Source organism: Giraffa tippelskirchi, chromosome 3 (assembly GCF_054371585.1).
Source record: "Giraffa tippelskirchi isolate mGirTip1 chromosome 3, T2T-mGirTip1v1.2.pri, whole genome shotgun sequence".
Lineage (NCBI taxonomy): Eukaryota > Metazoa > Chordata > Mammalia > Artiodactyla > Giraffidae > Giraffa > Giraffa tippelskirchi.
The window spans coordinates 10751626-10766391 of NC_137277.1; the positions used below are offsets into that span (position 1 = coordinate 10751626).

At 45.6% G+C, this 14766-nt stretch overlaps 1 protein-coding gene across 2 annotated transcripts; it reads right to left on the bottom strand.

Moving 5' to 3' along the window:
• Positions 1 to 481: 481 nt before the first annotated feature.
• EIF4A3 (eukaryotic translation initiation factor 4A3) lies at positions 482 to 11658 on the bottom strand. 2 transcript variants are annotated; one of them, XM_081575755.1, is made up of 12 exons: positions 11455 to 11658; positions 9399 to 9471; positions 8712 to 8778; positions 7862 to 7924; positions 6898 to 7030; positions 6614 to 6694; positions 5267 to 5408; positions 4269 to 4407; positions 3514 to 3629; positions 1131 to 1238; positions 903 to 1030; positions 482 to 721 (listed from the first exon to the last, which is right to left on the bottom strand). In XM_081575755.1, the coding sequence occupies exons 1-12, from the start codon at positions 11621 to 11623 to the stop codon at positions 705 to 707; spliced, it is 1236 nt and encodes a 411-aa protein (XP_081431881.1). In that variant the 5' UTR covers positions 11624 to 11658; the 3' UTR covers positions 482 to 704. The 2 variants fall into 2 exon arrangements, with proteins under 2 accessions (XP_081431881.1, XP_081431882.1); XM_081575756.1 differs by lacking the exon at positions 7862 to 7924.
• Between the last annotated feature and the right edge of the window lie 3108 nt (positions 11659 to 14766).

The following is a 14766-nucleotide window of genomic DNA, read 5'->3' on the forward strand; positions in this document are numbered from 1 at the left end:
AGGGTACGCTTCTATGGACATCTGCATTTGTTTCCTTACTTGACAACATCTGATTTAGGCTGAGTTTCTCAGGTGTCTTCCCTTGTGGCTTGTTTCCTGTCGGCCCTTCCCTGAATCACCCACGGTGCCTTATGTGTGGCCCCTCCTCAGCCATGACGGGTGGGCTCATTAATCCAGAGAAGCCTGGCTGTGAACGGTTCCTTACAGTTATCCGCCCAGGGATCCTATCTTGCCCTCTGCACCCAGGCACACAGGCACACAGATCCAGGCCAACCCAAAGAAAAGTACTGATGGTCTGACTCCCCCACCTGCCATCCTTAAGAAATGGGACTGGGTACCAATCTGGGGAAGTGTGGAGAGGCCAGGCAGCTTACCATTTCTATTTCACTATCTTAAAGGTCAAAAATCAGAGTAAAAGGAGAGAATAAAAATAGCAGGTCACTAGAAAAGCTGAGTCCACCTTAAGAAATACAAATTAGAATTTATGGGAAAAGTTTTCAATGTTTAATGAAAAAGACTTAAAGTAATGCATTATTTACACATGGGTAAGAAAAGGTGGCCCCATCTCCAGAATTCATCCTGGGGTGAGGTTGGGGGGGGTGCTTTGAGAATAGAGTTCGCACAAACCCCGTTAAATAGAAACTGCCTCTAAATATTTCCAAACTGATACAAAATAGGTGAAGAGGCTCCAGTGAGCAGATTTTTCAGATGAGATCAGCAACTGAAAGTGAAGAAAGATAAACAATAAGAAATAATGCAAACAAAATGAAATTTATAAAGCTAACTAAAGGCTCACAAAAGACTTCACAAAAACAAAGCAAAATGGGAAAAACCTCAAGTGCCCCAGACTAGGAACCAGAAAGTTCTTCCTATAACAATCACAGACAGACTTAGGGTCTCACCGTTCATGGGCATCTCATCGATCTGAGTGGAGTAGTACTGCTCGATGTCTCTGAGGATGCGGATATCATCATTCTTTACAAAATTAATGGCCACACCCTTTCGGCCATATCGACCTGATCGCCCAATTCTTCAAGAATAAAGCAAAATCACTTTAGTAAACAGAGCAAAGAAGGTTTCAGTACATCCACCAACAAGAAGGAAACTAAGGAAAAGCTTGCATGGCGTACCTGTGTATGTACAGCTCTCTGTTGTTGGGCAGATCATAGTTAATGATGAGGGACACCTGGGGCACGTCCAGCCCCCGGGCCCAGACGTCTGTGGAAATGAGCACTCGGCTGCACAAAGAAAGGCATTTGAGACAATCACCTAGCATAAAAGCGTCAGACCAACGACGAGCACACTAGGGCCCCTCACACTGGTCCCTCTGCAGGCTGAAGCATGTGGGACAGCACCAGAAAGCCCCATTCGGAAGGCGTGTTTGGTTTACTTAGTTACGTAAGTCATGTGTTTATCTTATTAAAATAAAAAATATATATATATGCTATCTTTTACTCTACTACATTTAATTTATTTACAGCCACCACTACTTGGGAAGGACATTTTACTTCTGTCTAGCAAAAAATCAAGTACACCGGCCTCAATGATTTTGGTGCACACCAAACACAGTGTCTTCTAATTAGAAGTGCAACTCACATCACTCTGTCCTTCACAAAGGACAGAACCTGTCACACCACAGACCCACACTATCCAATGCTGCGGCCACCAGCTCACAAAGCACTGGAGCGGCTGGTCTGAAATGAGATTGCCTGAAAGTATAAAATTCACACTATATTTGGATACTTAGTACCAAAAAAAAAAAAGGCAAAAAACCTCATTAATATTTTTAATGCTGATTATATGTTGAAATGATATACAGGATTAAATAACATTATGTTTACTTGATTTACATTCCTACTGGACATCACTGGTCTAGAAACATTCAAAGTTTGAAGGGACAATAGAACAGGAAAAAAAGTAGAACAAGAATAGAACAAAAAAAGAGAGGTGTTGCTGCTACTAGATGATGACAAGTAACTGGAGCCCGGGAGGGAGAGGAGGGAATGGAGCCGGAGCACCACCTGAGGGCCGAGGCCAAGAGCCAAACATGGACCCGTGAGGGTGAAAACCACTGAAACGAAACACAAACGAACAGACCTAAGGGGCAGCCTGCAGAAAAGACACTGTTTTCATAGGAGTGGCGTCTTGACAGGAACAATGGCAAACAAGAAACACCAGACACAGAAGGCCAACTGCACCAGGCCACTTCACGTAAGGGATGTGAGCGCCCAGAGTCTGATGTCCATGGGACTCCTGGGACCAGTCCCACTGGACTGCCTCCTTCAACATCAGGAGATGTTTTAAGATGAAGTAGACATTTTCAGAGACCAGCTGACACAAACTAAATACAGAGACACTCTTCAGGAAGAAGGAAACACAGCCCTGACAGAAGCTGCTCGGAGATAAAGGAAAGAGAGAAGAGTAACGAGCGTGGTCAGCACAAAGCATTTATGATATGAATTATACCTGTTTCATTATATGAAGCAAAAACGTCTTGTGGAGGTTGAAATACATGTAAATTAAAACACATGAAAATAGCGACAGAAGTCTGGAGGGTCAGTGAAGTCAAGGGTTTCAAGTTCTCTATACCCTCAGGGGAGATGATAAAAGTACCATCAACCACAGTTGTTGGTAATTCTTCAGCAGCTAAATAACACAAAGAAATAAAATATAAATATTTTCCAAAATAAAAAGTGAGGAAAGGAATAACAAGAATAAAATCCAAACTAAAGAAATGACAACTAAAATACACTTAGAAGATGGACAATTTTATCTTATGAAACTTAAAACCATATATAAGAGCACTGAAGAATTGATGCTTTCAAATTGTGGTGCTTGAGAGTCCCTTGGATAGCAAGGAGATCAAACCACTCAGTCCTAAAGGAAATCAATCCTGAATATTCACTGGAAGGACTGATGCTGAAACTGAAGCTCCAGTGTTTTGGCCACCTGATGTGAAGAGTCGACTCATTAGCTCCCAATTCAGGGGGCCTGGGTTCAACCCCTGGTCAGGGAACAAGATCACACAGGCTGCAACTAAAGATTCCACGAGCTGCAACTAAGACCTGGTGCAGTCAAATAAACCAATTAATTTCTTTTTTTTAAGAAGAAAGGAAAAACAAAACCCAACACTATGTTGTTTACATGAAATCCATCTAAAGCTTAAGTCTAGAAACCAGATGTGAAGGAAGAAAGGTGGCACTAAGGAGACACCGAGCACTGGGAGCTGGCGCAAACAGAGCAGGATTTAGGACAGAGGCCCTAGGAGAGCAGGGCAGATACTTCCAAAGTAACAGCTAAATCCTCCAGACGTCTAGTAATTCTGAACTTGGACACACAAGCCAAGGACAGGCAGAACTCCCAAGAGGAAGACCAGCACTCTCAACAGATGAAACAAGAGTCAAGGGGAGAAAAGTAAGGATACAGGTTGAGAAACACAATTAACCAAAAGTAACGCCCCGTAAACGCTGGCCCACGGCCCCAGCACAGGAGCAGAGGGCACAGCCAACCCACCTGGCACCTGACCGGAACTCCTTCATGATGGACTCTCGCTCCTTCTGGGGCATGTCCCCGTGCATGGACGACACAGTGAAGTTAGCTTCCCTCATCTTCTCCGTCAGCCAGTCAACCTACAGATGGAATTGACAGGTGCTGCCATAAGCTCACAAACCAAACCAGAGACTGGATTCAGGGTTTCATGTCAATTACCTGCAGGACCAACACAAATACTCATAAAACAAGTGCTCTTAAAACTCACGCCGATCTTCACTGGATGTGTAGAAAACTTAAATTTGCACAGCAAATTTTTGGGGCAAAAATCCTCTTTTAAAAAATACATATATATGTGTGTCACTGTTCTCGTTAGAAATTTAAATTCCAATCTTTTTTGGAACGTAGTCCAAATCCTTCTCCTTTCCAAGGAAAGCTGCCAGGGTTCTCAGCTCTACCCGCACATCAGCATCACATGGAAGATCACAGAACGCAGGCTCCGGTGCCACCTGAACCACTGATCCCGGGCCTACAATCAGGGGACTAGACCAACAACCTGTACACATGAAGTTCCCTGGACATACTCGCTTGTCCACTCATTATACATGGCAACTCTGATCTAAAGGGCAAAGCCGAGTGGCTGCTGCAGAGACCATGTACCCAGAGCCTAAAACACATACTTCAGGCCTTCAACAGAAAAAGCCTAAGTTCTATGATTTTCGTTTTTTTTGTTTTTGGTTTTGCCACAAGGACATTAAAGAGCCAGGACAACTGCGCACCTTCCTCTTGGTGTTACAGAAGATGACAGCCTGTGTGATGGTCAGTGTGTCGTAGAGGTCACACAGGGTGTCGAACTTCCACTCTTCCCGTTCCACAGCCACAAAAAACTGCTTGATGCCTTCGAGAGTCAGTTCATCACTGGAGAACAAAGACAACCTTGTCAACTCATCCTTTCAACCCAAACGAGGGTGCACACAGCCCAGGTGCCGTTCCGGGTGCCAGCCTGATCCCCGGCAGCACAGGAGTCTGGTCATTAGACCCCAGGCCCTCCCACCAGCCACATCCTCCCAGGAGTCGCCACTTCCACAGCATGAGCCCAAGCTCAGGGTCAGTCTGAACCTTTAACCACACCTTGTATGTGGTTCTAAACAAAACATTTGGTTGTTCAACAGTATACATATTTTACTCCCAATGACAAATAATCTCACTGATAAATAAATACTATCACCAAATTCTTACACTTGAAATTATTGAATCAATGGGGAATATGTAAAAGCCTGCTTTTCAAAAGAGAAAAGTAAGAAGAATTTTCATGTTCTGTATGGATGTGAGAGTTGGACCATAAAGAAAGCTGAGCACTGAAGAATTGATGCTTTTGAACTCTGGTGTTGGAGAAGACTCTTGAGAGTCCCTTGGACTGCAAGGAGATCAAAGCAGTTAATCCTAAAGGAAATCAGTCCTGAATATTCTTCGGAAGGACTGATGCTGATGCCTCCAATACTTTGGCCACCTGATGCAAAGAACTGACTCACCCTGATGCTGGGAAAGATTGAAGGCAGAAGGGGATGACAGAAGATGAGATGGTTGGATGGCATCACCAACTCGATGGACATGAGTTTGAGCAAGCTCCAGGACTTGGTGATGGACAGGGAAGCCTGGAGTGCTGCAGCCCATGGGGTTGCAAATTGTCGGATACGACTGAGCAACTGGACTGAACTGAAAACCTGATACAACTATGCTATGGTTTAGTCTCTCTTGAGAAATAGGGCATCCTCACCGTTTTACCAAAATGCGGATGGGGTCGGTCATGAACTTGTTGGTCATCTCGAGGATCTCGTGGGGCAGCGTGGCACTGATGAGCACCACCTGTGTGGCTGGGGGCAAGTACCTGTACACGTCGTAGATCTGTTCTTTGAAACCTGGGATGAGGAATGAGACAGGGAATTTTTAAGGCTGCACACTCTGACACAAGTTGCACATCAATTGTTCATTTAATTAGATGTAGCATTGTGGTTTTAAGGTGTGAGATTTCACAAGGCATCTTCTTATAGAACTGGACCAAATTCTCACATCCCCTCTTCTCTCCCTGGTGTGCTCTGGCGACCATGATCCCACCCAAGAGTCCTGGATGCCAACAGTAAAAAGCAACAGAAACCTGAGCCCACAACCCTGGGCCCCTGCCAGGTGGTCATACCTCAGTTCCAGTTGTTGGTGCCCCGAGGATGTACACCCACGGTGGCCAAACCGGCCATATTTTAAGTAAATCCAGAGATCTGGATTTTCACCAAAAAATCTTCAATTAAAAAAACCCTCCCATTCAAAACCAATCTCCCACAGATATTGAGTCATGTTGTACACCTGAAAATGTTACATGTCAATGATACCTTGACTTAAAAACCTAATTAAATAATGCAATTAGTTTACATTATTTCAAAGGGTATAGAATGAATAAAACCTGCTGGCAGGCAGGACCTCACCCTCGGGTCACCACACCACTACCCCTGCAGGGTGGGGTTAGGAGACAAGCACATGAGAAGGGCGCAGGCAGCTGCGAGGCCCTGACTGCTGAGATCAGGGGTCCAGACGCTGTACTTCCAATGCATTCCCAGCTGACATAGATGTCGCTGTTCTGGAGACCTCACTTTGTAGTAACTGTACCTTTAACTTAGCTGACAAGCAGGACCTCCAGGTAAGGGGCCCCAGACAGAGGTGGGGTGGAGGGCAGCTCCGAGGGACAGCATTAGCCTCTAGGTTCCTAAGAGAACTGCTCAAGAACCTGGGACCAGAAAAACACCTGGGAAGAACCCCACGAGTTACTCCTGAGAAGGAAACTATTCCCTTTATACTGGGCGACCACAGTATATACAGAGATGACCCAGCCGGCTCCCTGATATGGAAGTAAGACCGCAGAAAGGGGTGTGCAGGGAACAGAGGCGTGAAGACTCTTGAGGTACTGGCCACAGCTGCTACTGAACCAAGGTGACAGCTGTCATTACACATTTCCCAGTCACTGTATTAAGAGCACAACTGCTATCACTTAGGGGGCCTCACGTCTTTGTCCTCATGTATTTTAGTAGAAATACATGAAATATAGCCCAACTCTAAAAACTCTTGTTATTTATACCTTTATTCAACATTTCATCAGCCTCATCCAAAACCAACATCTTGATAGCACGTGTCCTCAAACTCCTGCGACGAATCATATCTATAAAATTAGATTTCCAAATAAGTAGAGGTCAGGTTATAAGTAAAGAGCCAGCCATTTCAACCAGTTTTCATCACATTTCAGGGACCTTCTCTCCACTTCTTAAAAGTTAGCCAAATGCAAAAAGTTATCAGGTAGCGTATCAAAATGAAAATAGTCCTCTAGCATTGAAGCACTTTTTATAGACAAAAGCAATTAATCACCAAAGACACGCCCAGGTGTGCCGGCGACAACGTGCTGTCCGTAGTCCAGTTTCCTGATGTCCTCCCCAACATTGGTGCCCCCGATGCAGGCATGGCACTGGACATTCATGTAGTCACCCAAAGCAAGCAGGCCCTGAATTAAAACACAGGTTCATGTCCACGGTCTGCCCCAAGACCACTTTAAAGTCAGAAACATCTGAGTTCTCCCCAAACGAAGACTGCTTCTATGCTAATTTAAAATGACCATCAGATATAGTTCATGCTATTATTTCTATCCTAAAACTACAGACAGCCCAAGTCTCCTCCTTCTACTCTTTTCTGTGCCAGAATGAAATTAGTTTTACTGTTTTCTTCTTATAAAAGCAGCATATATTAGAAACTATAGAAAAATAAGTAAACATGCAAAATTTATAATCCTACCACCCAGAGACAATATTAACATCTTAACAAACACATTTCCATTTCCAGTGTTTACACTATAAAAACAAAATAGTTAAAATTATTTTTATTAAGATGGACTTTTTTGAAAAAAATTGTAATTCTAAGATTGCAAAAAACTAACGGGAATCATACAAGCAGAACAAAAGATGACTTCATACAAAGTCAATGATTTATGGCAAAACATGAGGAATCAGGGGAAAAAAACCCCAACAGAAGAGAAAAAACAGATTCAATTAAGTCAATCAGTTGGCTTGACCAGTGTGAATGGTAGGGAGGAAGGTTAGGGATGATGCCTAGATACTGACTCCAGACACCCCTAAACCCAACTTTAGTCAGAAATCCACACAGACTTCAGTCAGCCCTCCCTATCCTTGGAGCTACCTAAGTTCAGATCAGGCAGTACTGTAGTACGTATTCATTTTTAAAAACCTGCATATAAATGGGATTCATGCAGTTCAAACTCATGTGGTTCAAGGATCAAGTATACTTGCAAATATGACACTGCCATCTTCAACCATCTCACCTTCTGGATCTGTACAGCTAACTCTCTTGTTGGAGCCAAGATCAAAGCTTGGGTTTCACGAACCTAGGAAAATAATTTTTGTCAGAAAATAGAGAAGCTCAGTATTTTTGAGAGGGGTGTGTGTGTGTGTGTTAGTTGCTCAGTTGTGTCTGACTCTTTGCAACCCCATGGACTGTAGCCTGCCAGGCTCCTCTGTCCATGGAATGCTCCAGGCAAAAATACTGGAGTGGGGTGCCATTCCCTTCTCCAGGTAGACTGCACATATTCAGACTCGGATCTATTCTGAATATCACCTCATGTTAACCACACATCCAATTTCAAGTAAGCAAGTCTGAATATTACTTAAACCAGATAACCAGCAATAATGAGGTATACTAGTCAGGATTCTTGTTTGCAGACGAAGATTTCAACTAGTTAAAAAAACCTCCCAATTTACAGATATAGAAAACAATCTATGGTTATTATATGGGAAAAGGTGGGGGGCAGGATAAATTAGGAGTTTGGAATTAAAATATATACACTACCATATATATAAAATAAATAACTTATAATGGAAAAGAATCTTTAAAAGTATATATATACACACACATACACATCTGAACCACTTTGCTGTACATCTGAAACTAATGTAGCACTGCAAATCAACTGCATTTCAATAAAATTTTTAAAAACAGTTTAAATAAAAAGGAATTTTTTGACAGGATATTAGCTTGGACACTAGTGTACAACTAAGATTCTCTTAAAAAATGTTTATTCAGTACAACTAGATATATTTAAGAACTGTATTTCTTGAACACCATAGTTATAGAAGGTAAAGGAAGTATTTCCAAGGATTAAAGTTTAAGATTACCTGAATATCCAAACATTGGAGGACAGAAATACTGAAGGTGGCTGTTTTGCCTGTACCAGACTGAGATCTAGTAAAGAAAACACAGATAAATGGGATGTAGAGTGCTGGGCTACACACCACTGCTCCCATTCATGTAACCCCTGCTCCAGCAGTGCTCCAAGGAGGTGGGCTGCAGAAGCACTTAGGCAGCTTCTTCCAGGGAGATTTCCCCCTTCACTGACCCCAATGCCCTAACCAACATCTTAACCATAAGGGGGTAGGACTCAAGCACAACCTTTAAATCACAGGTGATAAGGACAGTAAAAGTGGCCTTTGCATCAGGGGGTTACAGAACCGCAGAATCTGTAGAATGGGTGTTCCAGGCGGCAGAAAAAGATTACCTTTTATATAATTCTTTTCTACAATTTCATACTTTTTTTTTGGTAAATGAATCTTTAAAAATTAGGCAAATCAGAAATAAAGCTATTAAAAGAGTATTAATGTATAGCTCCATACGCCAAATGATAGATAAGTAAATCTGGCTTAAAGAAAAAAAAGAATGCTTTCTAAAGTGGAGGACACAAAAATAAAAACAGCCCATAGCTGAAGTCAAGTCAAGAGCTGGTAAAGGCGTTTGAATGGAGAAGCACTGAACTACACATTCCTGTGCTGACTAGCACCTCACTCCTACTGCATGAGCAGACTTACTGTGCAATGACATCTCTTCCTTTAATTATCTGCTTAATAGCTCGCTGTTGGATTGCTGATGGTTTTTCAAAACCTGTAAATTAAAACAAAAAAAATGAGCTCTAGCCACTAGGACAGCATACTTAAAACCGTAACTGGAGCTCTTTGTGGGGAAGATGGTATCTTTTAAAAATTCCCCACCCACTCGTAACCCGATGTCCAACATACTAAGCTCAGAAGAAAGGGCTACTGAATGAAGTACTAGGCTGAAGGGGATTTTCATACTCACACACAATCTTATTTATACAGAAACAATCTCTAAGGAACATTGTTGCAAAACAGAGAGATCTGAGGTTAAAAAAAAGAATGTCAGTGGTTACTCCTGGAGAATGGGGGTGAGGAAGGCTCACACTTTACTCCAATTACTTGTGTATTGTTTGGCTACATTACAATAACCTGCACTGCTGGGGGTTCTGTGACATTACTTTTTAAGGTAAAAAAGGAAGATAAACCAATCAGTACTGTAGTCACCACCCCCAACCAGTAGTAAGTCTGCAAGTTGTTCAGATCACCTAGAACTCCACTTCATCTACTGTTTGGATCATATTCCTGCTTGATGCAGCTACATGAACTACAACACCATCCCTCTATTGTGCAAGAAAATCAACATAGCACACTTCAATTTCTGGTAGTTTTCTAAAATATAATACACTTTCCTACCTAACACAAAAGCAAATAGAACAGATGAATTAAACCCCTCATGATGACCCAGCATATGGATTGGGAAGCTAAAAACAGTGTTTTTAGCGCAGTGATGTCCTGGGTGCCCAGAGGTAGGTAGGGCTGTCAGCCACACTATCAGGCCTGGCTACTCCGGCTCTTCACCTCCCATTCCCTCAGCACCTTCTCTGCGCTGAACTGTCACAGTGTCAGAGATGCTGAATAGAAAAGATGTCTGTCCCAGTTCCAGGCATTAAGCACAGGTGCTAATCACTCCCATCTGCATCTCCAACCCCACCTCTTCTCAGGCTCCCCAGCTGCCTCCTTTACATGTCCTACTGGATAGTTCACAGGTCCCTCAAGCTCCACTCATCCAGTAAGAGTTCCCTCCAGTGGCCCCCACCAGAAGAGAGGGCATCATCACCCGCCCAGTTATTCACACACCCAGGACCTCTGAGCCTCACATTCAACCCATAATCAAACCCTGTCAGCACTCCATTTCCAACACAATACCATCATCGCTTCCCTGGACTGGAACAAAAGCCTCCTAACATTCCCTGATTCCTCTCCTGCCTCACCTCCCCCCATATTCAGACACCCAGGACCACCTCTGTAACTGTAAATCTGATCCCATCACTTTCCTGTTTAGAACCCTCCAAAGGCCTCCCACTGGACTTAGAAATAAAATTCAAATTCTTTATCACCTGGCACCACGCTTTGTTGGCTGTGCCTCTCCCGCGCCCCAATCTCGCCCCTAGGCTCCCAGGACAGCATTCTTTTTCTTCTTTAAAGATACAAGGCTTCAGGCTGCAGGGCCCTGGGACCAGCTTCTCTCTCTGCTTGGTTCTACCATAATCTACTCATAACGGGCTCTCTGACCCAGATCTTAGGTCAAATGCCAGCCTTGAAGGCCCCAAACCTAACTGCCCTATTAACTCTCTCCTCCCCCAATCATGCTTGATTCAGTTAACCAGCTTTATTTTCTTCGCAGCCATTACCACTTCGTCTTTCTCCCAAATACAACTTAAGCTCCCTAGGCCTGTCTGGTCCACTGCTAAGCCCCTAGTGCCCAGAGCCGCGCACGTCCTAGCACCTGTTAGTTACAAGACAGTCATCCACTGAATGAACGACTTGGGAGAGCACAGAGGACCCTGCAGCCCTCGCGGGACCCAGCACGGCGCCCTGCCGAGAGAACACTTGAACCAGCCGACACAAACGCGTGTAGGGCCCCCAGGCTGGGCCTCACCTCCGACCGCCAGCCTCCAGGGCCGCTGGACTCCCAGTCTCGGGCCCCACCCCCGGCCTGGCCCCTGTTCTCTCCGTGGGAGCCCCCGGCCCGCTACCCGAGCCCACCTACCGTAGGCATAGATGCCGCGCAGCAAGTCCTCCCGCAGGCCCATGGTGTCGAACGTAGGGGTCACGTCCACCTCTTCGCTAGTCTCGAACTCCACTTTGGTCATGTCTTCCTCTTTGAGTAGCCGCTTCCGCGCCGAACCCGAGGTCGCCATCGTGGCCGTAGCCGCCATGATACCGAGCGGGCTGAGAGCTGAGCGCGCGCCGCAGCGGAAAGCGGAAGCAAGGCCCCGCGCCGCCGCCGCCAGGAAGTGACGCCATCGCGCGTGCGTATGAGCGTGCGTCGGGGCCACGCCTCTGAAGGGGCGGGGCGTTCCAGGTCACGTGAAAGGGGGACTGAGGCTGGTTCCAGAAAGAGTGGCTATGCTGCGGCTCTCACGCGGGAGGGGCTCGCGTGGGATCTCTCAGGGCCGATCTCTATCCACTCCTAAGATTAATTGGTGCGGAGGCAGCAGGGCGCCGAGGAGCCTACCGCGTGGGGCCCTGTTGGGTGGGCTCTCGGGCTGAATTGGTTCCCCTCCCGCCCCGCGTTTCCCGGGTCCTCTGTGCGGGACCGTAAACCTGTAGCCCCTGCAGACGTGATTGCAGGCCGCGCCAGTACGCCCCTGCTCCGGGCGAAATCCCCAGGTGGCCTTGCTTCGAGTGGGAACCTGGGCGCACGTCCCCAACCCTGCACAGGCAAACGCGTTATTATTCGTTATCACTGCCTTCTGATGGAAATCCCCACTGTACATCGTTTGCTTTTGAAAAACTTGGAATCTAACTGCCTGCTTGTCAGCTCTCACTTTAAACCGCCCCCCATCCCACCGTAAGGCCGGTTTTTAACCTGCTAATGGAAAAGCTGCTACCTGGGGTCGAGTGTGGGAGAGTGAGGCTTCTGCGATGGTCACCAGCACCAGGGCCTCTAGGACTGGTCGCGTGACCTTGGACTGTGTCTCCTTGTTCTTTGAGCCCCTATATTCCGCGTGTCTGATGGAGGCCCTAATAAATCACGCCCTGCAGAAAAGATGACCCTGTAGGTGATGGCTTTCGGTTGCCCTGTAGAATATTACCAGTTCTGGCATCTTACCCTAAACTTCTCTAAGTGCCTCTAAGAATCTGGCTCCTCAGAATCGACTTCTGAACCACCGTCATTGCCTGCCGAGGATTCATCTGTGTTGCGTGAGAATAGTGTCTGTAACTTTGTGAAACTTAAACTTGCCCAGGTGCCAGCTCTGTCCTTTCCATTGTTTGCTTGCTCACATCACTGTGGTGGTTTAGTCACTAAGTCGTGCCCAACTCTGCGACCCCATGAAGTGTAGCCAGCCAGGTTCCTCTGTCCAGGCAAGAATAACGGAGTGGCTGCCATTTCCTTCTCCAGAGGGTCTTCTCCCCACTCAGGGATGGAACCCGTTTGGCAGGCGAACTCTTTACCGCTGAGCCAGCCAGGAAGCCCCGCCAATCACTAGGCATATCTTTAATCCACAGCCTCTTCCCAGAACTGCTTGAACTGCTGGCCTCTTGTGAAGTTAATTTAGTGAAAACTAGGTAATCATTTTATCCACTAAACCAGGCACATCTAGGAAGCAGAGGTTTGCAGTATGTTGACAGCAAATGATGACTGGGTTGGGAAGATCCCCTGGAAGAAGGCATAGCAACCCACTCCAGTATTCTTGCCTGGAGAATCCCTGTGGACAGAGGATCTTGGTGGGCTACAGTCCATGGGTTCGCAGAGTCGGACATGACTGAGTAGCTAAGCACAGCACACAGACAGCAAACAAGCAAAGGGGGTCTTACTTCTCCTGAAGCTCTTGCCCTGATGTATGAATATGTCCATATAATCGATCTTTTAAATGTGCCTGATAAGGATGCCGGAACCACCCACTCCCAGCAACCTAAGCGCAGAATCCTAGCCACTGGACCACCAGGGAATTCCCTGAAACACACTTTGCTTTATCACCAGAAGGTAAGAATAATGTAAGCAATAGTGTGTTGGAACAAGCCTGGCTCTTCACCCTTGTTAAAATATTTGCTCTGCATAGGCATGTTATGCTGGACCCAAGCTTCCACCCAAGTTGACCCTTGTGCAACATGGGGGTTGGGGCGCCAACTCCCTACATACTTGAAAATCTGAATATAATCTTTGACTTACTGCAAACTTAACTACTGTTGACCAGAAGCCTTACCCATAATAAAGTCTATTAGCACATATTGTATTTATATGTATTATACACTGTATTCTTAAAGTAAGCTTGACAAAATAAAATGTTATTAAGTAAATCATAGAGGACTTCCCTGGTGGTCAAGTGGCTAAGACTCTGTGCTCCTAATGCAGGGGCCCAAGGTCGATCCCTGATCAGGGAACTAGATCCCACATGACGCAACTAAAGATCCCATGTGCCGCAACTAAGACCTGGTGTGGCCTAAGTAAATATTTTTTTAAAAAAAGAAAATCATAAGGAAGACAAAATACATTTACAGCACCGTACTGTAATTATCAATAGCCCAAGTTTACATTGTTTACAAGATGACTTATCTGTCTCTCGGTACCTACATCAATATTGTCTTATATGATCCAAAACACTGTACATGTTACCCACACAGTTCAAAGTCCTGTTGTTAAGAGTAAACTACTTTCAAAGCAGGAATTGACACCCCAGCTCAGATGTCAGTACATATTTTCACTGCTTAAATGTCCAGATTAATGTTTCAATTCTTATCAGCAACCTCCATCACAATTTCAACTAAGGAGTGCAGGCATATATATCGTCTGAACCATTTTACTTCTGAGAAAACTGAAGGCCCAGCCTGCTAAGTTAAAGTAACCTCCAACACAGCAAGGGGTAAAAGCTGCCCCACTCTGAGTCCCTGAAAACCTGTATTTATATGGCTTACCATGCCCTTTGTCCCAGGGCTAGTGGTCACCCAGGTGGACGTGCCTGTTATGTTAGGCCACAGCCCTCTGTCTCACTTCCCACAGTCTCCAAATTTGGGGGAGGGGGATTATTTCACCTGATCAGACTAATCTCAAGGAGGGCTGGCCTGTGTCTATTTTGTCCCCAGGGCTCCAGCGTGGTGTACCTGAATGTCCAGACCAAGAGGGCAGGAGGAGCACAGAAACACCCAGCTCACGCCGGAGTGGTGGGCAAGACAGGAGCAGCTGCACCTGAGGAGCCGACCTGCCTCTTCCCTGAGCCCTTACTGGACTCAGGGTGTAGCTGATCAGGCAGCTCGTCTTGTCTGGGACAGGTGGAGGTTTGGGTGCAGTGCTCCTGGGCTGGGCTAGGTTTCCATGAGTCATCACCACAGGAGTTGATATCCCAGATCCTAGGGACTA

What these genes read in the sequence shown, in the direction of transcription:
- EIF4A3 (XM_081575755.1), bottom strand. Translation starts at nt 11,623, where the DNA reads ATGGCGGCTACGGCCACGATGGCGACCTCGGGTTCGGCGCGGAAGCGG. An exon ending in TCCAATGTTTGGATATTCAG is followed by an intron (nt 7,925 to 8,711) that starts GTAATCTTAAAC and finishes TTATTTTCCTAG; the next exon opens with GTTCGTGAAACCCAAGCTTT. An exon ending in TCTGTAACACCAAGAGGAAG is followed by an intron (nt 3,630 to 4,268) that starts GTGCGCAGTTGT and finishes TTCCATCTGTAG; the next exon opens with GTTGACTGGCTGACGGAGAA.